We start from the raw sequence: 25,057 nt of genomic DNA, 5'->3' as shown, positions 1-25,057 counted from the left end.
TGTATTCTTCTGACTAAACACCTACCAAGAGAGATCCGGAGTTATTTCTTTTGTTTTTATAGAGATCCAACCAGCTACTTAAGTATTATACTCTATACACGGGTTGTGCTTTATTAACTGCGCCACCATAGCACCCAACATTTTTAGAACTAACTTTTTGGGCACTGTGGTGGTGCAGAGCACACAACCCACGTATGGAGGCCTTAGTCCTCAAAGCGGCCATCACAGGTTTGAGTCCCAGCCCGATGACCTTTGCCGCATGTTTTCTCCCTCTTTCCTGTCTGACCACTCTCAGATAAAGGCCACAAGAACGGAAAAACAATTAATTTTTTTTCCTGTATGTTTTCAATAATGAACTAAAAAGATGTCAGTTTTATTGAGATCAACAAAACGGTGGAGTTTTTGTAAAAGAAAAAAAAAAAAACGGATCTGTAAATTATAAAAAGACCCACAGTTTCAATGTTTTTTAAAGCAGATTTTCTTATTGGTGACCTAAGATTTACTTTTGAGAAAAATGAGGTCGATGTTTGTGGTTCGAGTTGCTCCAAAATTAAGATGAATGCAAAACTTCTCTTAATAAATGTGAATATAGATATAGAGGGAGAAAATATCCACCCCCATCAACTACCTATACTTGCTGGCCAGATTTGCTCCTTTCCAGATCTGAGCTCTGGGAGCCGTCCAAAATCCTTTAGAGGCCCGTAAATGGCCCACTGGCCGCACTTTGGACCCCCAGTGATTTAGGAGATAAAACTCCTAAATCAAGGACATTTAATCCTTGTTTAACTTGGACATTAATATTTTAAAATACTATAAAACATGCAATATTGCGTATTGGTTGAGCTGCGGGCCCCCTGTCCTCTATTGTGTTTAGTAACGCTATTTTCCGCCTGAGTTCAGCCACGTTGAGTAAACAAAAGCCAGAGAGCGTCAATAGCGTGTCAGCAGCGCTCCCTAGCTGCCTCCCTCCCTCTCCTTTTTTTCCCCCCACAAAAACACTTTCGGGAAAAATAAAGTTTGCCCCCCGACTTCCCCCCGGTCTTACCGACCTGCCCTCGGTCAGTCTAAGCCAAACCGTGGCCTGTAGCTGGAAGAACGGCTCGACTATGTGGAGGCAGAAGCGGGCTCTTGGGAAACCCTTGGCTTGTCTCGTATTACTAGTGGCGCTCGCCGATGCTTATCGATGTAAGTACAATCGCTGCATTTTGCGGGTTTTTTGTTGTTGTTGCTGACATTAACGGAGCAGAGCTCGTCAGGGTGCATTAAAACTCAAACCGTGGCCCCAGATTGAGCTTTCAGTCTGGATGAAACCAGCTCGGAAAGTTGCAGGACTTTTACATAAAAAAAAAGAGAGAGATAATCAGTGGGGGAGGCGGAAGGGTCATGACTCTCATACACCGTGAAACAAAAAGCCTGGACAACATGAGCCGCTTACAACAACTAGGGGGGCTATTTCTGGGAAATAACGGTTTCGCAATGAACTCTTTTCATTGCCAATTCATAGAGAAGCAATTAGGTTAGTCCAGAAACACATGGGCCAGCTGTCATGAGGGAAGAGACTCCTCTGCATTCCTGCGGGGATCAGTCAGGCTTTGTGGTATTTCTATACTGCATTAATCACTATTGGAACCTCCAAATCAGCAAATCTCCTATTGTCTTTTACACAAAGAAGCTGTGGCTGTTTGGAGACGGTAAAGATGATTCTGAACCAGGGTGTCTGTGTTAGTCCTGAACCAGAATACAGCTTCCCAGTTCCTGAGCAGGCAGCGGAGGGCCAACTCTCTGTTTGAGGAGAGCAAGAAGGGCAACCTGGAGAGGGAGTGCATCGAGGAGGTGTGCAACAAGGAGGAGGCAAGGGAGATCTTCGAGAACCACCCGGAGACGGTAAGGGTGCCCCCCGGGTTAGATCAGATGTTGCTGCATTTGCAGGATATGTCAGACTTTGAAACCAGCTTCTGCAGAAAATAAATTAGAGGAGCATCAGGAATGGCGAATGAAACGGAGTATAGGGGAGCACTGAAAGAACACACACAGGCAGCGAAGTTGGAAGAAATGTAAAGCAAAAATAAATAAATAAATAAATAAATAAAGCCTCCAGCTTCACTAGAAATTGAATTTGCAGATCATGCTTCAGATTTGTGAAAATCTTTGAAAACTTTGAGAGAAGCTTAAGTTCACATCTTCAAATGTGTCAAATCATCGAAAGAAAAGCAACATGAATAACAGATGAATAAAAAGTGGGTCAACTCCTGGTTGTTTGGACTTTAACTCGTGCCACATTTATTTACAAAGAATCCAAGAATCCAATGAAGCCGTGTGAACTAAAAAATGATCTGTGGGCCTTTGGGATAGAAAGCAGCCCACAGCATCACAGTCCCTCCACCATGCAATAGAACTTAAATTATTTGTCTGTCTTCAGACCCACCTGGAGGGTTTGTTGTTCTAAATAACATCTAATGGTTGTTATGGAGACTTGATGACGAGAAAGATGTCACTCTTTACCTGCAGCTCTTTAACAAAGACTTTTAAATTACTTCCTGTTCCTGTTGCATATTGGGGGGATAAACGCCATTTAAACATGGATTGTTAATTTAAGGTCCATAGAAAGTCTGATCAACCAAAAAGAAATGTAAATAAAAACTAAGACACTGGTTCAGATACATTAACTTTGACAAACACTAAGGAAGCCAATAATTGTTGCACTGGTGATTTAAATAATTAATTCTTCAGAACACCGGTTGTAGGCTGATTTAGGACGTATTTTGTTCTAAGTCCCCATGTATGAAACATCTAACATTTGTCAATCTGTCACATTTTTTTTTTTTGCAGGAATACTTCTACCCCAAATATGTCTGTGAGTTTTGCTATTTTATTTTATTTTTTGTTGCTATTTTCAGCATCTCGTGCTTTCATACCCGTGACTCGTTTTCTTCTTTCTGCAGTGTGCTTGGGTTCCCACCGCGTCGGCATCAACAACCACAACTCGCAGTCAAACATCCCGCCTGACCTTCGAACCTGCGTAACGGGTGAGATTTTAACACAGGGTCTGCTTTTGCTGTGAATTGCTGCCAGCGTCATGCCCTGTGGGTCGGTGTGTCCTAAACCAGAGCTCAGTAACCAGTGCACGCCGTACCCGTGCTACAAGGAGGGCTCAGAGCGCTGCGTCGATGGCCAGGCCTCCTTCACGTGTGTGTGCAAGCCGGGCTGGAAGGGGAATCGCTGTGAGGATGGTCAGTTATCATTAGTTGGCTTTTTTTTTTTTTTTTTGTTGGATGTTTAAGCACAAGTGTTTACTTTAATGGTGCTTTTAAACTTTAACTGAATATAATTGTAAGCCCTTTTAGTGACTGAACATTGCTTTGTCATGGCTGTTGGTTTCTGCAGACATCGACGAGTGCTCAGATCCTGAGTTTCTAGCGGGATGCAACCAAAAATGTCACAACATACCAGGTAGTTTTCACTGCTTTTGTGATGAAGGCTTCGCCACCATTGACAAGATCAACTGTATTGGTAAGACCTCTTATTTTTAAACGATTTCTGGCAGGTGAAGTTGACGTTTTTACAACTTCACGGTAAAAAAACAAAACAAAAAAAAAAACCTTCTACTCAACAGCTGAGCACACAGACAGTTTGTTTTTCATTCTGATACTTTTCTTGCTAGTTATTCATGTGGATAGTTGAACTCTTCATGCCTCAAATCACAAACTCTGCTCCCCCAGCTGTTGCCCTCAGGGAGCACATCATTTGTTATTTCTGACCCGACAGGCCAGCAGGTTTGCTGAAAACACCAAAACAGTCCAATAGCTCTAGGCTATTTGAAATAGCATACGGTTTTTCGATGTCCACTGTCCTATTTTGATCATCTGGACATTTCCTGTTTTGTTCTGTGTGGGCAGCTCACTGTTTATCTTTCGAGTGTTGTCCAGTACAAAGTCTTCACAAACATGAACTCAGCCGGTCTGATGATTTGGCTTTCTGTTTTCATTTGGCGGGTTGCAGGGAGTGAGTGAGTGAGTAAGCCGCTCTGCTGCGTGTGCATGTGAGCGTCATGTAGAGTTTCTGCTGCTATCCACTGCGTGCCCCGACAAGTAAACAAACCGTAAAAACCAATTTGCTCACCCCAGCTCCTACTCAGAATTCTATTATTTTAATGACAGACTTTGCAGTGTTGCTATAAATTGATTCTAATCTAAATCTTACGGCATTTTAAGGTGCCACATAAAATCTCAAATGAGATGTTTTATTTCTTTTTTTTACCAGAGACGGTGTACATTTAGATTTATCTTGTAAACCTTATGAATATTCCTTAAACTGTTTATATTTTGATGTCTAACAAAACTGTTATTGTATTTCTTTCCAGACGTCAATGAGTGTGTGTTGTACCCCAGTATTTGCGAACTACCAGCTAAATGTGTCAACACACCAGGCATGTATGAGTGTCGGTGTCCCCTCGGATTTAAATACAACTTCACTTCCAGGACATGCGATGGTGAGATTTTACCCTGCCAGACTCTGCCTCACCTGACATGCACATAATGTCATTTTAGGTGTTTTATACATTAGTGACTCTCAGCATTTGAAACCTTCTTCACTTTTTGCTAGTTGTTTTTGCTTTCCAGTTGTTTTTCCATTATTATTTTACCTCCAAGACTGTCTCCTCGTGTATTTCACCAAGCAATCCGAATGTCTTTTAAAATTTTCCTCTCGTTGTTGCAGATGTGGACGAGTGCGAGACGCATTCGTGTGACGGGACGTGTCACAACACGGTGGGCAGCTACTCGTGCCACTGTGATGGCCGTCGGGGGTTACAGCTGGCGGCAGACGAACGATACTGCGAGAGGATCCCCGTTTGCGTGGACCTGACGGACTTTAAACACCCCGAGATGCTTTACCTAGGGGAGCAGTTTGCAGGCTTTCCAGTCATCTACCTGCGCTTTCGCCTTCCTGAAAACACAAAGTAGGTGTTTAACAAGCCTAAGTATGGTATGTGCTGATGAGTGTAACTGTGGTTCAGTCTTTCTACATTTAGTGAACATTTCTGAGACTGCAGATGTTTTCTACACATGAAACAAAATTCCCTAGCTCCCTAGCAAAAAGTGCTGTCACCTTTGGGTTTTGAGATAGTTTTGTGTTCCTTTATTCATCTGTATATCTTGGTTTGTTTTAGGGAATATTGGATTTTATTATAGTAACTGTCTTGATACTTTAATGACTTGAATGACTGGTTAAATTTGGTTTCTTGATGATTCAGTCCTGTATTTTTGTTGTTTGTATTGTCTTGTTGGTGGAATTTGTGGCTTAGCAGCACTTTTGGTTTTGTTGGTTAAAACTTTCTTAAGACCATTTTTATACCACATTGACAAGGAGGACAACAATAATCGTTTACATATTGGACTTTTATGGAAATAAAACTGTCTGGAAATTTAACCCCAGATGGGATGGTCCACATGAATTATAGGTGTGATAGATTTTCAGAATATTTTGCTTCATTTTGTGAATTGACATCATATCATAACAAGAACTATAATAAACACCTTTAAGACCTACAAAGGATGTCCGACTGGTTTTGCCGATATGATCCACATTTGTCAACTCAAATGGGTTTCATACATTAGGCTATTCCTGAGTACTCACCCAGCCCTAACAAACTCCTTTCACGGCCCAGATTTGTTGGTTGAGAAGTATTAAGCAATCAGTGGTGGTGCAATAGCCACCGTTATTCAAATACTTCATTCATCTTAATAAACGCCAGAATAAAAACAGTGCGGTTCTTTCTTTTCTTTACGTGAATTGTACTGAAGTCTCTGTAGCATGATAAGAGATGCTGAAGATACTGTTACCATGACTACGTCCATAATGACAGTCATGATTGTCCAGAGGGTTATTTCATCTTTCTTTGTCTTCGATAGATTTGCGGCCGAGTTTGACTTCCGAACCTTTGACCCAGAGGGAGTTGTTCTGTATGCCGAGTCCGCCCCGGACTCGTGGTTCATGTTGGGATTGAGGGCTGGCCGCATTGAAGTCCAGTTTAAAAACCAGCACACCTACAAGGTTACAAGCGGAGGAAAAGCCATCAATGACGGACAGTGGCATGTGGTAAGGTAGCGCGACACGTCAGTGAATTGCTGCACCCAGAAAAAGCAGGTTCCTTCCTTCTAGCTGACGGAGAGATTGCTGATGTCTTGATCGATAAGCTGAACTGATTACAGAGGTTCTGCTCTGAAAGCTGTGAGGCGTCAGCCCAACGCAAAGTGATGCAGTGCGACATTGTCTGTGTGATACACAGATCTCGGTGGACGAGCTGGAAAGCAGCATCAGCGTGAAGATCAGTAAGGAGGCCGTGATGAGCATCAACAGCCCCGAGAATCTCTTCACTTCAGTCAACGGCAAACTGGAGACCAAAGTCTACATCGCCGGGCTGCCCAACCGCACAGACAACATCATGAAGCCTGTAAGCCGGCCCAGTTAGAGCAGAGAAATAACGATCAGGACTAAGTGGATGTGTTTGACACATAAAATCCAAACTGTTCTTCCATCAGATCAATCCCCGACTCGACGGCTGCATCCGTGGCTGGAACCTGATGAACCAGGGAGCATCCGGCGTCAAAGAGGTCATTCAGGAGAAGGAGAGCAAACACTGCTTCGTCTACGTGGAAAGAGGGTCTTTCTTCTCAGGGGCTGGACTGGCACACTTCGACATAGACTACAGTGAGTAAGTTAAGTCATGCTTTATTAATCCCTGTGGGAAAGCTTTGAGTGTGTGCTTCAGTAATCATAAGGCGCTGCAGCAGGACTGACTGTAGAGTTGAATATGCTGTCTTAGTTTTAAGAAAGCAATAATACAGTATAAAAAGAAACAATATATTTGAAAAAAAATTCCTGCTTGGAAAAAGAAAACCCTCAGGCTTCAATGTAAAACTTGCACAGACTCTACTGAAAATCAGAGGTGAACTTCGGGTCAAGGTTAATACCTTTGGCGCTTTCCAAATGGCTCAGTACTTGGTTCCATAGTTCTAAAAATTAGCTTCATGTTGACAAAGTCCACCGATTTCACTGAAAAGACCATCTTGGAGCAAGGTTTGGTGACACACCATGAGTGGATAAACAAGCCAAAAGTTCGAATTAGTGAGATATAATTGAGCAATCTCCAGGTGGCATATAAACTCCAACAAGCTTCAGATTCTTCACCACTAATTGAACATGTATTATAATTGGAGCCTATGAATTTGAAGGTAGCTGAATCGTCCTGTTTAATTTGAACAGTAATTATGCATTTTTTGCACAAATAGGTGACTCTGGGAGCTGGAAGGTGGATATAACGATGAACATCCGTCCATCAAGGAGCACAGGCGTCCTCCTCGCTCTTGTCTACAACAACTCAGTCCCCCTGTCGATTGCTGTGGTAACAAAGGAGGAGGAAGATGCAGTGAGTTAATCAATACTGATATTGGAAATAAACTCATGTCCGCATTAGATCAAACTTTTGTAACTTTATGTGCATCTCCACTGCAGAACCTGCAAGTGTTCCTGGACGGCGTCTCTGTGGCCACGCTGGACTCGCTTATGTTGTGTTACCCCGATCGGTTGATGGTGCAGCTGAACGTGACTCCGACAGAAATCCAGATCTCTGCAAACTCCTCCACTGTTGGCTACATAAAATCTGAAACCCTGCAGAAGGCCCTGGAGCAGCTCAACACCACCATGCAAAATCCCATAAGCACGTACATTGGCGGGATACCACGTAAGTTAAAGAACAAAGGTTAAAACTTCATGTTTAAGTCTGATAGAAGCCCAGACATGAATCTTAAGGAAGGAATGTAAGTTAGGAATGTGGTGGATCTATCAAAGCTTACACATTTCAGCCTCAGGGTGGGGCTATAGCACTGCCAGGAGGAAACAGATACTAAAGTGTGGCAACACTTAGTAGAGTGTGCAATATTTTATTGCTTTAGTCAAGACAATCAGTTGTTTGAGCTTCTATCAAGTGATGCATTTTTCACTAGCGAATGTTCCTTGGTAGTAAAAACACGGCTGGGTAATGAAGCATGGATTCCCACTGCAGGATTTTACTAGGTACTACATTTTTCTGAAGTGCATTGAAGCAAAATAAAAACTAAAAAAAACTAAAACACTACCAATTCTGCTTTTTGTGTCTCAAGAGGCATAAAAATTTAGCTATTTATCAAACTTTAGTGTAAACACTATACACACACACTATAAGAATTTGATTAAAAACAAGAAGAAAGAACAAAATATATAAAAAAAAACAAGAAGAAAGAAGAAGATGTATTCAAATGGACGCATAGAAAAGATTAGTTGTCATTTGGCTGATGTGATGTCACAGAAAGGGGCATATAAGGAGGGAAGCTTGTTTTGGACTTTATCCTGATTAAATGACATTTTACAACAACAAAAACAAAACAAATATGGCATGTTTTAGGCATGTCACTTGTTTTTCTGACATTATTCCAGACCAAATGTTTACCGTTTTCGATTGGTTAGTTACCAAACTTATTCCTATCTGATTAATGCCAGAGTGGTGAGATGGAGAAAAGAAAATAAACCAGCAAGAGATATCAGGAAGAGGACTCTGGACCTCATGTGTTTGAATTCTTGTGCACAACTTCCAAATACCTAAAAGTGACATATTTGTACAAAGGTATACACACCAGGAGAATGTCTAGCCTTCACACTGTTCAGGAGGAAGATGTGTTCTGTGTCTCAGAGATGAATTTGTTTTGGTGCAAAATGTGCAAATGTGTCCCAGAACAAAACCAAAAGGTGTCATGAGGGTTACTGAAGCCAGTGAGAGAATGCCATAATCCACAGTGAAGCACGTCAGGAACTGAAATGTGCTGAAAGGCCACTTGTTGAGGAAGAAGCCATCACTCAAAAAGCAAGACGAGAAGCAAAGGTTGTTTGATTCATACAGCTGAAAGGTTTCAGTAAACTGTTGATAAAGACTTCTCTAAAATTTCTGTTATCATTTTGAAAATGCTACACAAAAGCAATTTTGGTTATTCTAAAACAGGAAACCCTCCCTGTCCAATGTTTAGTCGTTGGTCAGGGAGGGAAAGTTATGAGTCTATTGTGGAATTTTTGTTTTATACATAAAGACAATTGAAATTATTTTACAAAAAAAAAGTCCAGTAGCTTTAGAGACTTAACTGATGTTTATGTCCATTTATGAGCTTCCCCCCCCCCCCCAACTCTCTTTCTTTCAGCTGACATCCCTTTGCCTGCCACGCCTGTGTCAGCCTTTTACCACGGCTGTATGGACATCAGCATAAATGGCAGACAGCTGGACTTTGACGAAGCACTGAGTAAACACAACAGCATAAAGTCTCATTCCTGTCCTCCTGTCAGTGACCCAGGACACCCTGATGTACATCGCCCTGCATAGGAAGTGGCCTTAATTAGCAAACCATTAAAAAAAAAACTTCTCAAATTAGCCAACACCCCACATGGGACACCTCTGGGGATGTGTCAGGTAGAAAATGGGGTTTTAAGAGCTGTCCTTCATCCATGCTGTGTAACTTTGTTCACCCTTTTTATTCCGGGTTTTTTGGTTGGTCTTAGCTTCAGCAAAAGCTGGACATTATGGTTGTAGCAGTTTGTTGCAATAAATGTGCAATTTTTCAAGATATTTTGACAGAAAGAGTTGCGTTCTGCAGTAGCAGTTTGTCCTGAGCAACATACGGTTGCCTTTGTGTAGATAAATAAACAAATGGTCACTGTTGACCAGGCTCTGATAGCACCCTGTCCTTGCTGCAGTCACGTTCCTATCTGTGTCTGTCTCAGAAAAAGAGGCAGAACCTGGAGGCCTCCCACTCATGTGTCTTTGGATCTACGGTACTGATCTGGGTCACACAGTTATCGAAACTTTTGGTCTCCAGCTCGGTTGATAATATTATGGGTGCGCAATTCACAGTGTATATAAAAGACAAACCGTGTAGTTCTTTCTGGTGTTTATTCTTTTTTTCCTCAATGTTTATTTTAATAAAACTGAATTAAAGCAATGGTTCTTACATTTTATTAATTCTGTCCTCTTGCCTCAAATAATACTGAGTTTAAATTCAAACTCATTAAACAGAACAGGGTCAGGTATTGACTGATTAAAATTATGCTGTCATGTACATGAAATGTGACAGCAGCACAAATGCAAACAGTAGGAATTTGCTAATTTAATAGTAAGCACTTCTTTTTAATAACCTCTCCAAAGTTTTGCAATCTACTCTGTAGATTCTCAGGCATTCCTGCTGATTTAGGGTACCTATGTTGCAGATTAGATTGCATTGCTTAGGGCTGGCTCTATATTCAACAAGGCAGTTTTTTTCCAACTTTGTGTGCCAAAATGACACTAATTCTGTTTATTAATTTGATGTATTAAAAAATACCTCAAAACAAAGTGAATTATTCCCTTCTGCTTTCAGTACACATATGAACAGAAAAAGTTGAGTTTAAAAACTATTTTATGGATGTTTTATTCCTATTTCACTAAAATGTTGAAAACTTTTTAAGCTAATGCTTAAAAGTTAGGTTGAGTCTGAATAAAAGCACAAATCTTATTCTTAATCCTCACAAGAACTGTGTTCACATGGTAGATGGGTACTGAAACGTTTGACCGTGTTTCAATACCAAAAAGACAAAAATCATGGGAGCAGAAATGAAAACTAAAAAAAAAAAAATGTAACTCAAAAAAGGGATGATAATTGTGTACAGTATCAAGAATATGAAAATGAAACTGTTTGCATCTAATTTACAGGAAATGAAACAAACTAAAAATGATTTCTTGGCAAAAAAATGTTTTCTGCAAGAATAAAAACAACTGCGGGAGGTTTTCTGAGTTACGCAACAGTATTTCCACTGCGTCACTAGACCAGAAAGGGCAGTACTTATATGAAAGTAAAAATAAAATTTTTAACCATTAAGAAAAAAAAAACGTTTCAGAGAATGTGACTTTTCTAAATACTCTTGTGAATGGATATGCAAACTTAATGTTAAAAACAATTCAAGTCTCACAAAACAGTTCAGTCAAAAATTATTCAAACCCCTGGCAGATTAACTCTAAATTAGTTTTAATTCAATCAATAATTTATTTTCCCTGATAGAAAATTTTGACATTTCTCAGAAAACAATAATAAAATGTAAACAGAGTATGAATTTCAAAACTATAAACTTTTTCAATAGTCTATTCATATGCCAATTATTACCTTTACCCACTTGTCCTTGCAGGATTGTTGGTGGCTATCTCCAGCGGTAATTGAATGAAAGGTGGGATATTTAACAGCTTTCCAGTTAATCACATTTTCTAATAACAATGTTAATATCTGTATTGTAATTACAGTAAACAATCTCTTCTTACCATTGCCGATCTGCTTTGAACTTGTTTTGACAATTTATCTGTGGTGTGGGCTCCAAGTCTTCGAGGTTGGTAGGCCTCCTTGCCATTACCTTAATCTTTGGCTCACTTCACAGATTATCTGGCAGACTGAAGGTAGGATTCTGTCTTACCTATTCCAAACATTAACATTATTTTCAGTTAGAAGTAACATGCTAACATTCACAGACACAAATCTTAAAGGGGGATGAATAATTCAGTGCTTAACCACATAATAATAACTCACATTGACTCCTCATTAAGTCATACCTACCCCTGAATCGGTCACCTTGATCAGATTACAATTGACCCCCCAAAAAACAACAAAAACAAAACTTATATTCAGTGTTAACATTTTGGAGAGCCACATTCCTCAAACTTGAACAGAAACACCGCATTACTTATCTGCATTGCATTCCACCTAAGCCAATAGTTGAAGTAAGGTGAAATCAGTTTTTTTCCAGTGTATAATGGGGTGGCCGTATACACTCGCTGAGGAGAGGGAGGGATGGAGTTGCGTGGACAACTGCATCATTACAAACTCCTCAGAGCAACTCCCCCTCCAGAAGCACCACCGTAACCTGCAACAAGGGCTGAGGCGTGCAGTCTTTCTCTGCAGACCCACACCGGTACACAGAGGACGAAGCAGGGAGAGGAAAGTGCATCCAAAACGCAATGGGGACGAGCTGAACCGCAGACACGAGACAGGCTCGACTGTTTTTATTCTGTGCGCGTGCTGTTTGAAAGAGCAACGTTTAGTCCTCGAGGCGACAGAGACGTTGGAAGCTGCTAACGGACGGAGACGGCGGAGGTTACCTGAATACCTGCAGTGTTTCACACCGACGTTAGCTCGGACAGAGACGGGACTCGGAGACCACCACACGGGACAGGAGAAAGTTTCTCAAGCTTAGCGCCACCTTAGCGGCTAAACAATGTGGCTGACCCCGACAAAGTCCGTCTCGTCGTCGGTTGCCCTGCTAATCCTGCTGGTCGTCCGCTGGTCCCACAGTGGTAAGTAAACAGTTACATGCTACGGCAGGCTAGCTAGCTCGCTTATTTCAATTTAATATGAAGCACTGCTTTTTATTTTTTTATATACGCGTCACAATCCTCGTTAATGGTTTTGACGGTTAACCTGGGGTATGTCGCAACATTTTTCTCGTTCCCAGATGGTTAGACATGTCTTCGTTAAAGGGCGCATTTTGTTTTCCTTTTAGTTTTAATCTCTCCCCAAGAGGCGAACCAGTTTTTGAGAAGACACAGGCGAGCAAACCAAGTTTTTGAGGAGACGAAGCAAGGGCACTTGGAGAGAGAGTGTGTGGAGGAAAGGTGCACCAAGGAGGAGGCTAGAGAGATTTTTGAAAACGACCCAGAGACGGTGAGAATATAAACAATTTTGTTGGACTTTTCAAGTTTGTTCCCGCTTCCATCATTTACATGTGTACACATATGCACGATGCTTTGTTTACATGATGATCACATTTACTTCAAACTGATGACTGCAAGTGACACCAGAGTAATGATTCATTGTCTGGGCTTTGGGTGTTTTTAATCTATTGTGTTCTGTGATCTGCTAGCTGTCACCACTGTTCTCCTGACATGTTGTTGTTTGTCCTATTGTCTCTGTGATCAACTTTGAGTCATCTTATTAACGAAGCTTCAACTTATCATTTCCAGTTTTTACAATAACACCTCTATCTTTAAACTCACTCCTCACCACTTTTGTGCACAGAAAGACATGCATTTAATTGTATGATTGGTATTGGCGCCTGCTTGGCTTATGTTTTTGCCAAATATGAGAAACACATGGATAATCTCTGCATCCATGTATGTCAGACTGGCTCACAAATGCAAGTCAAAGTTGCAAACAAACCCTTACTAAAGTGACTAATAAAGAAAATAAACAGGAGGTGAGAAACCTTTTTTCACACATTGCATCACTAAACTACTGGCACACCTTGTTTTTGTCTCTTGACATTTAGCCACGAAATAAAACACGGTGGTGTGTGCTGAGATTATCTTCTTTAAGCTTCTTATGTTCTACATGTGATGAATATGTAAACAAGCACCGAACCAAATAAATTGAATCTTAATCTATGCAGTCATATTTAGTCTTTGACAACATAAATCTGAACACTGGTTGTTTCAGGTGTCAATATGTACAAGATGCTCTGAGAATTTTTGATCTTGATATTTTGAATTAAAATTTTGAGATTAATAATGACTGAAAACAGTGAGAGGGGTTGGCATTTTGCAGCATTAAGGCAGGAATCCTTTGGCCTTTAACTAACACTTGTGAGGATTTGACGTAGAGAATTGAGAACGCTTAAACGTGTTAATCTACGACTCGCAGATTATTGATTAGATTAGATTAGCAAATCAGAGAGACTTGAAGACTGGAAGAGGGACAAAATAAAGAGGATTGAACTCATAAGTAAAGCAAATGTCAGATAAAATATAATTGCTAAAGAGGTAAGTATTTAGTGATATAAAGCTGCAGCCTCGTTCAAAGCTACATTATTCATTCAGAAGGTTCCTATTTCCGACTCTGCATTTTCTTCCTGCTGCAGCTTTTTAGCTCCGCAGAGACCGAACAACATCTTCTGTGGCATTATACACACTCACATCAAGTTCCCACTTGAGGGTGACTCGAGTAACTAATGTTAGTATTAAGTTTAGAAACAGTCTAGAATTTGGCAACTCATTTGCTGCATGAAATAATCTGCCTTTATTTATTGTAATTGTCCCGAAGTGATGGTTTATTTAAAAAAAGAAATAGCCTGGCCCTTTAATTTGGTGCATTGGTTCTCTCTGCAGCAAGACTCTGTGCCTCGAGGACTATCCTTTTTGCTAGTTTTCTGAAGATTTTGACCTACATGTGGCTGAGTACTGCAACCTGGAGCCTTGAGGAATATTATGGCTATTAGGAATACAGAAAAATTTTTTAGGAAGTCTCTGAGGAAGGAGTGTGTAGATTTTTGTGTAGCTATAACACATATGTGGGTAAGAGAAGCAGTATAGAAGTGACTCCATATCTTAAAAACTATCATGTGTCACAAAGATTTCCCTGTTAATTATGAATCTATATTCAGAAGTAACTAAAACTTCTTTCTTTTTCTGTCTGATTCAGGACTACTTCTATCCCAAGTACACGGGTAAGTTCTTTTTTCTCTAAAACACTAAATCCTCCCTCTCTCCATTGGTTTGATTTGCAATTTCTTCATTTGTGCTGTCTGTTCTTTGTCTTTGTTCAGGCTGTGTGGAGAAATTTGGGGATTCTGAAAAGAAAAAGCAGGATCTGATCACATGTGTGCATAGTAAGTTTGATTTTTAAATGTGGTTACTTATAACTGATCATTCCTTATTGTTTCCCCAAACTTTCTTTCTCTTTAAATTTTCACTTGTATGCAATGCTACACTCAGAGGAGGGCATCTCATTGTGCTGCCCGGTTGTGCTGCACTGCAGTGACATTGCTCTGCATCACTCAGAGACATCTTTTTCCTGCTAGAGTGGAAGTTATCTGTACCCGATTTCTTTGCCAAATCTAGTCTGTTTTTTTTTTTTTCTGAAATGATACCCAGGCGTTCGTGAGTAACGTTGCAGCACTTTGCCACAGTTAATGCTGCACATTGGTTGATGGAGGACACACCCCTTCGTTCGTCACATATTCACTCCCTGCAGTTGCTTCTTCGTGAGCCAAACCAGTGAAGGAGTGACGTAGATTAAAAAAAAAAATAAAAATGTCCGACGTAAAATGAGGACAGGATTTTTCTGCTGCATCAGGATAGAGGAGACGTGGAGCTACCCGGCTTTTACGCTATTGGCTGTGGAGTCTCCGGGTGGGTGCCATGATTCAGCTACATCACTGAGGCACTTAAAGACACGGCAGTGCTTTCAGCAACGACTGACTGCACGCAATGTCTCCCGCATCACTTTTTTTTTTTTTATTTCATATCCAATTCATCCTGTCTCTCCTCCCTACACTGCAGAATGGTGGCTCTCTGGAGTGCTTTGATCAGTTCAGTCCTCACAATTAACTTAAAGTTACATTTTCACAAACATCAAACTAATAATGGCTGTTTTTAGAAAGTATGACAACATTTAATCCATGTGAATTAATGGGTGATTGACATAATTAATTATATTTAAACAAATCATCCACAGATGTTTTGTCCTTTTTGGATGTAGCACGTGTAATCTAACGATTATTTTAATTACCGATTATTCTGACGATTAATCAGTTAATCAGAAAAAAAACTTAGCACATTTTGCAGATTTTTCATTTAAGCACATAAACCGTTTTTTACATTAGAAATTCAAGGTCATTGCCTGTTTAATGATTTGAAAAGCATCTCTAGTTCTTTTAGGCATGTAATCAGACTGTCTTTTGAACGGTTTTAGAGACTTAGCATGCAGAACATAAATCCATTCAAATCTTCTGCTTGTAATAAATACTGTTGTTTTAAAAATCCTAAATATGAAGGTGAGGGAAATGGAAACCACGGTGCATTCGTATCATGCGAAATAGGCATGCCTGTAGAGTTGATTCTTTGTGTGTCATGAACTAGTTTCTGTTTTTCTTCTTCAGACTGTGTCCTTTTCTGTCACTTACTGAGCTGGAGCTGACATGCCCAGACTTGTCAAGCATTCAGACTCCACTGCTATGATAACTGTAGCAGAAGAAACAAGATTTGCACTCTCTTACGCAAGCCTAAGATGTCATAGAGGACTAAGGAAGAAGTATTAATTGGAAAAGTAAACACATTAAAATGCAGTTGGTATCAGTTTGATCTTTTCTATTCAGAGCTACCGCTCTCGTATTGTGGGAAAACCCAAATAGGGCATATCCAGGAGGATAGGTTACCCTGCATTAGGCTATTTATACTGAATTCCTGATTTGCAGAATATGAGATTTGTCCTTCCTCTATCTTCTCTGCTTCACAGTTGCATGCAGTGTGTGAATGTCACACACTTTCTTCTGTATCACCTTTAACAGGTAACCAATAACACCTATTACCTCCTGTTTTTCAAACCCTTAAGACATTCCAGACCAGTGCTCTCCATCTCCTTGCAATGCCAGAGGTACGGTGCGCTGCGAGGACAAAAAGGGCGATTTCCACTGTCACTGCTTTACAGGCTGGACAGGAGCCAATTGTGAGAAAGGTATGGTCATCATCACATGACTCGACATTGTGAGCTGGATTTCAGCAGAGGTTGAATTTATGCAGTGTCACCTATAGTCGGTGCAGACATCTCACCACTCCGACCTTGGTTCTGACAGCTAACCCCTATCCTATCCACAGATGGAAAGATCTGGCTCAAAAGATGTTTTTATTTGGGTTTAAGGTCATCTATCTTAGTAAGGTGAAAGTAATTAGTTTCTTTCTATTTCACTTATGTCTTCCGTCTTAAGCTGTTTGTGACGGGAATATGATTACCCAACTGCTGATGCAGTTATTATTCATGCGGGGGAGGATAGTTAGATTCCTTTGAATGGCATTAACAGGAACTAGAGTTCAAAACAAGAATGTTTCTTTCTACAGAGATCAGCATCATTTAAAGGAATATTGCTGTACAAGCAAGAACTGGAAAACATACTTAAGTTAAATCCAGGACCAATGGGAGGGAGAGAGAGGAACATTTCCACTGTGACTCATCCCGCCACCTTACTGTGAGAGGAAAACTGTAACAGATTTAATTTGACTTGGGCCAAACCTTTTCCAGAACATGACAAGTTTGCTCCTTAAACCTCTGCTGCAATCCTCAGCCACAGTTACAGAGTGCCGTAGTTATTTTTAAGGACTTTAAGAAAGTAAGAATTCAATTCATTGGGATTAAGAAGTCCTGCACTGTTCAGAAGCTTAGAATTTACTTTACAAATCATTCTTACAGTAAACATCTTATTCAGGCACCTTCTAACTAAAGTGAACTTCCTGCCGCACAGGTTCAGATTGGATGTTTTCTCTTATTATGTTTACAGTAGTTTTGGTTTTTCTGCAGATGTCAATGAGTGCACCAGAAATAATGGAGGTTGTGAACATAAGTGCAACAACACTATTGGAAGCTACCGCTGCTCCTGTCATGATGGCTTCATGCTGGTGGGTCGCCACATGTGTAATGGTAAGCCACAAACCACTGAACCATTTATTCTAACGACTGGGGTCCCATCACAGCTGCAGCTGCAAATAACCGTTTGTTACTGAGGTTCCTTCCTCCTTTGAACCACTTGAAGAGTAACAAGCTCACTTTATAAAGACTTAATTGAAGTTATTGTGATGAACACAGACTACTTTAATTGATTGGTGTAATTACTTTAATGTTGTTAACCAGATTTACCTGTTCTCCAAAGTCAAATCAATCTCATGACTCGCCAATAAAATGGATTTCATCTGAAGCGTGAGCTACACCTTTCTATCAAGGTTTTAGAAACTGCACTCAAAAAGAAGAGGAATAGATTTTATATTCATGATTATTATTTATCTGAAGAACAAACATTTGAGACTTTACCAAGGATTATAGGGAAAAATATAATGTCTACTTTTACAGAATTAAGGTTTTCTCGCTACTTCAAAAGACAAACAATTCTTCTAACACTTGATTTAGAATAGTTTATATTCATTTTGAGATTCAAGTCTTATTTCTAATTTAAGGAAGAATCTTGTATTCATCACAAACTTTCTCATGTGAAAACGATGAGAAAGAAAATTATTTTCTTTGTTAAACTATTCTAAAACATATGCTGAGAGTTGCTCTTTATATCTAAGTTATATCTTAGATATACATTGTTAAATGATGCATTTAAGAGCATATTACATTCACAAGTATTGGACCTTCTTATAATTAATTGTTTTAGGTAGAAAGTAATGAAATTGGTAACATCTATAATCTCTTGTTTTAACTAATCTCTTTCAGACTTAATACCACTGTAAATGGCGTTCACGTACTCAGAATGGTAGTGTGACAATTTAAAGGTCTTAAAAACACATGACTTTAAGACACGAGCTTATTATTTTTCAGGGAAAAAAAAAGTATTTTGTCTGACCTACACATTATTTTTGACTAAAAAATCCAATTTTGCTGATGGTCTGAAATCAGGAAGAGAGCAAAGTCTCTGGAGATAATAGGAGAAACTCCAAGGATTGCATCACGTTATTTACAATATCATCTATAAATCAAATTGTCAAATTGTAGCAAATATTCATTCATTCCCTACAGCTGAATTTAATAAAACATATATGTCAGTTTTTCAGGTAACTAAGGATGAGGATACATCTGATCATATATGTTGTTTTGCTGTTGATTACAAATATTTAAATGTACAATTTCATAAAATCTCACTTTGACATGAACTGAACATACACTTTGTTTGATATGTTTAGATATCGACGAGTGTGAGGATGCAAGCGTGTGCGGAACAGCTCTCTGTCAGAATAACAAGGGCAGCTATGACTGCTTGTGTGAGGACGGCTACGTCTACGACAACAAAAGCAAAAGCTGCGTTGGTGAGTCTGTGCGGCCATTCACAATAAGAAAAACTGGGGCAGTTTTATTTGATCTGGCACGCGAGCGATGTTGTCCTCAGCAGGCGCCCGATGTAGCGCCGCTGTAGGTCATGAAAAGAAAGCAAAAAATATTGTGGAGAAATGCTGCACAATTAGGTAACAGTTCACTGTTGAGCAAACGGTGTTTTTAATATTTTAGGTTATCCTACCAAAAAAAAAATTTGAAGCACACATGCAAATTAGCCAAAGTTCTTTTTTGCAAGACCCACAGATTGTTTTGGTTCTCTGAAGAGCTCCAAATATGGATTCATAGACCAAGGAATTTTAAAAACATAGACAGCCATCCAGCTAATTACCTGTTTAATGATTATATGTATCTTTAAAGTTTAATGTGTTTATTTGATCTGCTGTGTGTTTCCCAAGACATGCAATAAGATGCTCTAAAAAACACATTTTTATCTTGACTGTTGTTATAAGTTGAAACAACAACAGAATCAAATGATGGAAATATAGAATGAAAGCCAACAATGACTCGGTGGGAACCAGACTTTTCATAACCTCGGTGTCCCCCTCAGAGGATTGAAGTTTATTTAAGCCAATCTTTTCATGGCCATGTAAGGTTGTACGTGAAGCTCCAAAGTACTGCCCGGCCAACGTCAGTGACCTCTTCACTCAAGTGTTGTGTGCATTCCTTCTGTGTCGAAATGATGGAAAACCCTCTTTCTTTCAGTTTTGTCGAGGGTTTTTTTGTGTGTTTTTAGTTCTTGGAAGTTACGTTTTCCCTGAAAATGATGGTGTATCTTTGATAAGACCGTGAACTCTCTGCTTCCCTGTAATCTTGGCACCACAAGCATTCTTCTCTTTAATCCATCCGACCTCTGTTATCACTTGCAGATGTGGATGAGTGCCAGTCTGGCGTTTGCCAGGAGGAGTGTTTGAACATTCCCGGGAGTTTCCGTTGCTTCTGTGACGGTCGTCAGGGCAGGAAGCTGGGTCGTGATCTGAGGAGCTGTAAGGTAGTGGTATCAGGTTCTGTTCTTGTTGGAAACCAAGAATTAAAATCTACTTACTTTATCATTACATTTAAGTTAAATGGTTTACAGGTGCATCTGAGAACCCATAAAAATAATTAAAGCCTTTTACTCATAATAAAAAACCAAACCTCCTGTAATAATCTCTGCAGGTTTTCAGTTGCTCTTTGATGCTTTGTTTGGTAGAACTGGTACATTTCTAAAAGGTCTTGAAGCATCATTACGTAACTCAGGACTTCAAACAGTTTTGATGCTTGTGTACTTTTATCATTTCATAAACTACCTCATTGTGCCTGCCTGATAGTATCATTGTTTTGGTTTGTTCTCCAGCCTATAACGCCGTGTATGTCGCCTTCCCTGAAGAGAAATCCTCGTTCTCTTTATTTGGGTCGCATGTTCAGCGCCGTGCCCGTGGTGCGGCTGCGTTTCCGCCGCAGGGTCCACACCGGGTAAGAAAATGTTCCTCATGCTTATCACCAGCAGTGTGTGAGACAGTCCCTATATTTATACCCTGCTTAATGAAGTCATTGTACCAGCCTTAGTTCAGATAATGTTGGTGTGTCTGGCTGTCTTTAACTTGAGCCAAGGAAGTAATTCATTTTCAATCGACAAACTCAAATGTTATAGTTTGAACTCCTGAGATATGAATGATATGTTCAGGGTGTGGCATTGGGCACTGCAGGGTAATTGTTAGCCAAAGAACAAAAACACCTGATTTGGGTTTGATTATGACCAGTTTTTAAACTAATTTATTAATTCTTTTTCTATTTTAATGTTCCACACTACAGAAAAAGATTAAAGCTCCTTGCATTTTGTCAATGCCACCTTTTTTTTTTTTTTTTTTTGGCCAAATTACTTCCTACATTTTGGCTTCTACCATGTTTCATTTCTTTCCATTCTTTTTTTTTTTCCTGCCTTCATCAGTTTCTCTGCAGAGTTTGACTTCCGCACCTTCGATAGTGAGGGGGTGATCTTCTTCGCAGGAGGCCACCTCAACAGCTCCTGGATTGTCCTCGCAATGCATCAGGGGAAGCTGGAGCTGCAGCTCAAGTACGGCGCCGTCAGCAGAGTCACCAGCAGCGGGCCCCTCGTCAACGACGGCCAGTGGAGAAAGGTTAGCAGTTTCTGCCCAGAGGCTTGAAAAGCAGCTACACACGACATGAAGAATTTGAACTTACTGAAAACATCTTGGATGTGTTGTCACAGATCTCAGTGGAGGAGCAGGGCCAGAGTCTGGTGATAAAGATCGACAGGGAGGCTGTCATGAAGATCGCTGTAAACGGCGACCTGTTCACGCTGAAGAAAGGCATGCACGAACTTAACCTCACTGTCGGAGGAGTTCCTTTCAGGGAGGACGGCCTCGTCAATCAGGTGTTTATTTGTATGTGCTTGTTAGGTTTCCTGACCACACACTGAGGTTAGGTCCTGTTCAGATGTTTTCCAACCGTCCTGACTTTGACGCGTAGATAAATCCCCGTCTGGACGGCTGCATGATGGAGTGGCGCTGGCTGACGGGTGAAGACACCTCAATCCAAGAAACTATTCGGTCCAACGACAACATGCAGTGTTTCAGCTCTGAGGCTCCTGGAGCGTATTACCCTGGATCAGGCTTCGCTCTCTTCAACATCAGCTATGGTGATCACTCTATCCTCCAGACACTTAGAGAAAACTCAGAATGATTGGACTTCAAACAAAGCAGCATTACAAAAAAAATCTAGTAGTTTGAAACTATACCTTTTTTAAAACTTTGGTAGACTTTAATAACATATTCAGGTCCATCCCAAGTGTGCATAGTTGTGCAGAAGCATTGGACATCGCACAACAAAGTGTAATTTGTCATTCCTGATTCATCAAGTTCACTGTTAGGCTTGTTTTGATGACTGTAAGTTGACTTTCACCGACTCTTTCAACATGTACTCAAAACTTCCTGCTCTCTAGAGTCCAAGAACATGAGCATCCAGATGACCCTGCGCCCACTTTCTGGTATCGGAGTGCTGTTTGCGCTGGTTCACCAGGACAAAGTGCCTCTCTCTATCGCTCTGTCTGACTACAATCCCACCACAGAAGAGTGGAGAGATGTGAGTGATTCATAACTCGGCCTCCACATACATTCATCTTCTTTCCCTGTAAAAACTGATCTCGTGTTTGTTTTTCAGTTCATTCTGGTTTCTGTAGGCGATGTGGTTATCGCCAGCTCTCCTGCACCCCTCTGCGACGGCGAGAGCCACAACATCCAGGTGACCATCTCAGGTAACCAGACTCTCCTTCTGGTCGACGGTCAGCCTGGACGAAGCGAAGAATCAGAATACACCACAGACGTCTTCTCACATTCGAGCACCTTTATAGGAGGTCTCCCAGGTAACGACTAACCCCATTTTTTTTTCTTTTTTTTTTTGCCTAAGTTGGCTTTCCACATTCACTTGTAAAGTTGAAAGTCAACATTTTGCATGATCTTAGTGTTATCAGACCTCATCTCCAGTACATTCTACAACAAAGTGTTGATCAGCTGCCAAAACATCACCTTACTAAATAAAACCAGCAGCGCATTGTTTCATTTTGTTTCTAATCATAGTTGCTCCATTTCTGAGCCGTTTGTTAGAGCAAATAAAACCCACTGTTTTAAGAAGAGAGTAGCTCCGAGCCTCTAATCGTACATCAGAGCAGTAATTAACACTGGCTCGTGTAGCGGGGCTGGGCTCTTGTTTGCTAAGTGGCAGATTCAACACCGGGAGTAAAACCTTTGGTGTTGCTGACTCACATGTTGTCATTTCCTCCCTCAGACGTCTCCCTGGTGTCCACGCTGGTGTCGGCGGCCTACAGCGGCTGCTTGGAAGTCGCAGTGAACGGACAGTCTCTGGACCTGGACAAGGCCATCCACAAACACAACGACATCCGTTCTCACTCCTGCCCCCTGCTGAACTCTCAGCTGTGACACAAAGCGGTCTATAAGTAGGTCTTTGACTTGATAGGGGTGGGGAGAAAATGTCCACTAAAATTCCAAAAGCTTTGACTCATTGGGAGATAGCTTAGATTGAAAAAAGAATAAAACACACTTTTTTTTTTTTTTTAATTGACACTGCTACATAAATTGCTGGAGATTTCTACCCCAGCATGTCAGGTGGCAACTGAGCAGGAAAATCCATAAAACCCAGCAAATACATGGCAATACATTTTGTATTTTATGTCAGCTGCCAACGTATTACAGGCACATTAGCCCATAAGAACACAGCAGACGATTTTCAAAGCAGTGTTAAATGGTTAGAGCCTGTCTGGTCGGAGTTCTACACATCCTACCTTTGTTGAAATACAGATTTATTTTAATGTCTTTGCTGGCATTTCCAAAACTTGATTAAAGGGAGTGCTAACAAATGTAAAAAAAAAAAACAAACAAACAAACACTACACTACCCTGCTCAGAGAAAGTGTCATCATCTGGTGCTTAAACGTCTCTGAGTGTTTGGTGCATAACAACGTGTTGATTGTGAATCGAGACTCGTATTTGCCCTTAAAATGCTGAATCTCCTCTTGAGCCACAGCATCGAAAACACAGCTTTGTGTTTTGCTGATGACCTTGCACATCGTTACAGGTAGAAATGGACTGCAACGTGGAGCCATTTTTATGATCTCCTCTCGATTGCAAAAGCACTTCATGTCTGCCTGCAACCTTAAAAAAATCAACCATGTGCCTAGAAAACAACAACCCAAACTTGTCAGCAGCTCCCCCTTCGATCGGGTGAACCATTTTTTTGCAGCGGTGCAGTACTGTAACAGCTCAAATTATCGGCCTGTGCATTTTCTGGGTGGATTCCGATCCTTTGAAGCACTGACCTGATTGTTGAGCTTTAGTCACTTACTTCATCACAGACTCCCCTTCTTTTCCCCGAGTCACTCAGTCACAGTTAAAACCTGCCACATACCAACCTGACGGCTACAGAAGCACAGAAGAGACGGGAAGGGGCGCTGTCCATGAGCGACGGACAAAGCACTGCATCAATCGCACCACACAAGCTACTGAGAACAAGAAGAGTGCGCTGTATTATACTGTGTGTAAATAATGTTACTGTAAAATGCTTTAGAAATGACAGAAAGCAAACACTACTTCTGCTGCAATATTTCTGGATCGTTTCAACGACAAAAAAAACAAACAAAAAAAAACACAAAAGCCTCTCAGCCTGAGTCTGAGGAAAGCTTCGGCAATAAGTTTGTCTGCTTGACACAGAAACCAAGAGGTGAGGAGAACAATAGCCTGGAATCAAAGTAGCATCAGTCTTTAGGAGCTCGTTTTTAATTTATCGGTGCTGAGCAAATCAAAACACGTTTCAAAGCTGAGAATGTCAGAGGAGCATTTTGACTTGAAACGCCAAAAGGGCTCCGGTGTTATTTCACATCCCTGTCATTTTATAGTTCTCTTATGAATGAATGCAAGCGTATCAAGTTTGACCTTCTATTGTATTTTGTTGTTTTTTTTAATCGTGTTATATCTTGAATTTTCTCTTATTTTTATTTTTCACTTTAAACTGCCAGTATGTGTACAATGCTGCAAGATGTCTGCCTTTTGAGTTTTAACTTCCCTTAAACCTATTTAAAAAATAAAATCAGCTGTATGAACATTATATTATAGAGTAAAATTGTATTTTCAAGAAAAAAGAAAAATATTTGTGTGTGTGGTCTTTTTTACAGTCGTGTTCTAAATTTGGGCTGCATCTTTGAGTTATTTTTATTACAGAAAGCGCTAAAGATAATAGATTTCAGTTCATGTTGATGTTTGTTATAGTCTTGACATTTTCAGCATGAGAGAATTTAAAACATTTTGTCGGAGGTGTGCAGTATAAAGGACGGGGTTGATTGAAAAGAATAAAAACCAGTGGATCTTGAGTAAACTTTGAGTTTAGAACCTTAAATTCCCATCTCTCCCTGGGGAGTAAACACTACACATTTAAAATGAAGTTGAGAAACATGTTTGTTGAAAGTGAGCTTATGTAACAGACTGCCATGGCCCTTTAAAATGCAAGGCCCCAACATCAGCACAAGAAGTGGACATGTATACAGTCGGGTTTATAGGAAAACATGTTGAAATAAAGCTGCTTGAAACTTCTGATCCGGCCCGACAGAACAGCTGTTGCAGAACCACATTTTATTGCTTT

General features: G+C 40.4%; 2 protein-coding genes across 2 annotated transcripts; both read left to right on the top strand.

The window, feature by feature from the left end:
• Nucleotides 1–1,005: 1,005 nt before the first annotated feature.
• pros1 (protein S) lies at nt 1,006–10,019 on the top strand. Its single transcript, XM_015007960.2, has 14 exons — nt 1,006–1,185; nt 1,727–1,884; nt 2,830–2,854; nt 2,943–3,026; nt 3,108–3,230; nt 3,385–3,510; nt 4,361–4,489; nt 4,717–4,957; nt 5,910–6,096; nt 6,287–6,451; nt 6,540–6,708; nt 7,290–7,426; nt 7,513–7,741; nt 9,225–10,019. Exons 1-14 carry the CDS (start codon nt 1,107–1,109, stop codon nt 9,401–9,403), a joined length of 2,031 nt encoding a protein of 676 aa, XP_014863446.2. The 5' UTR covers nt 1,006–1,106; the 3' UTR covers nt 9,404–10,019.
• Nucleotides 10,020–11,925: 1,906 nt separating this feature from the next.
• On the top strand, nt 11,926–24,566 carry gas6 (growth arrest-specific 6). Its single transcript, XM_015007961.2, has 15 exons — nt 11,926–12,391; nt 12,598–12,758; nt 14,511–14,535; nt 14,635–14,697; nt 16,422–16,544; nt 17,382–17,501; nt 18,761–18,883; nt 19,778–19,899; nt 20,245–20,363; nt 20,839–21,028; nt 21,121–21,285; nt 21,381–21,549; nt 21,853–21,992; nt 22,071–22,272; nt 22,695–24,566. The coding sequence occupies exons 1-15, from the start codon at nt 12,313–12,315 to the stop codon at nt 22,844–22,846; spliced, it is 1,953 nt and encodes a 650-aa protein (XP_014863447.2). The 5' UTR covers nt 11,926–12,312; the 3' UTR covers nt 22,847–24,566.
• The last annotated feature ends 491 nt before the right edge of the window (nt 24,567–25,057 follow it).

Source organism: Poecilia mexicana, unplaced genomic scaffold (assembly GCF_051168715.1).
Source record: "Poecilia mexicana isolate PSO_F unplaced genomic scaffold, ASM5116871v1 scaffold_3, whole genome shotgun sequence".
Lineage (NCBI taxonomy): Eukaryota > Metazoa > Chordata > Actinopteri > Cyprinodontiformes > Poeciliidae > Poecilia > Poecilia mexicana.
This window is presented reverse-complemented; position numbering and strand designations above follow the sequence as displayed.

Coding starts and splice junctions, on each gene's coding strand:
- gas6 (XM_015007961.2), top strand. CDS start 12,313: ATGTGGCTGACCCCGACAAAGTCCGTCTCGTCGTCGGTTGCCCTGCTA. Junction 14,698..16,421: donor TCTGATCACATGTGTGCATA/GTAAGTTTGATT, acceptor CAAACCCTTAAG/ACATTCCAGACCAGTGCTCT. Junction 20,364..20,838: donor CGCCGCAGGGTCCACACCGG/GTAAGAAAATGT, acceptor TGCCTTCATCAG/TTTCTCTGCAGAGTTTGACT.
- pros1 (XM_015007960.2), top strand. CDS start 1,107: ATGTGGAGGCAGAAGCGGGCTCTTGGGAAACCCTTGGCTTGTCTCGTA. Junction 1,186..1,726: donor GCTCGCCGATGCTTATCGAT/GTAAGTACAATC, acceptor TGTCTGTGTTAG/TCCTGAACCAGAATACAGCT. Junction 6,097..6,286: donor ATGACGGACAGTGGCATGTG/GTAAGGTAGCGC, acceptor TGTGATACACAG/ATCTCGGTGGACGAGCTGGA.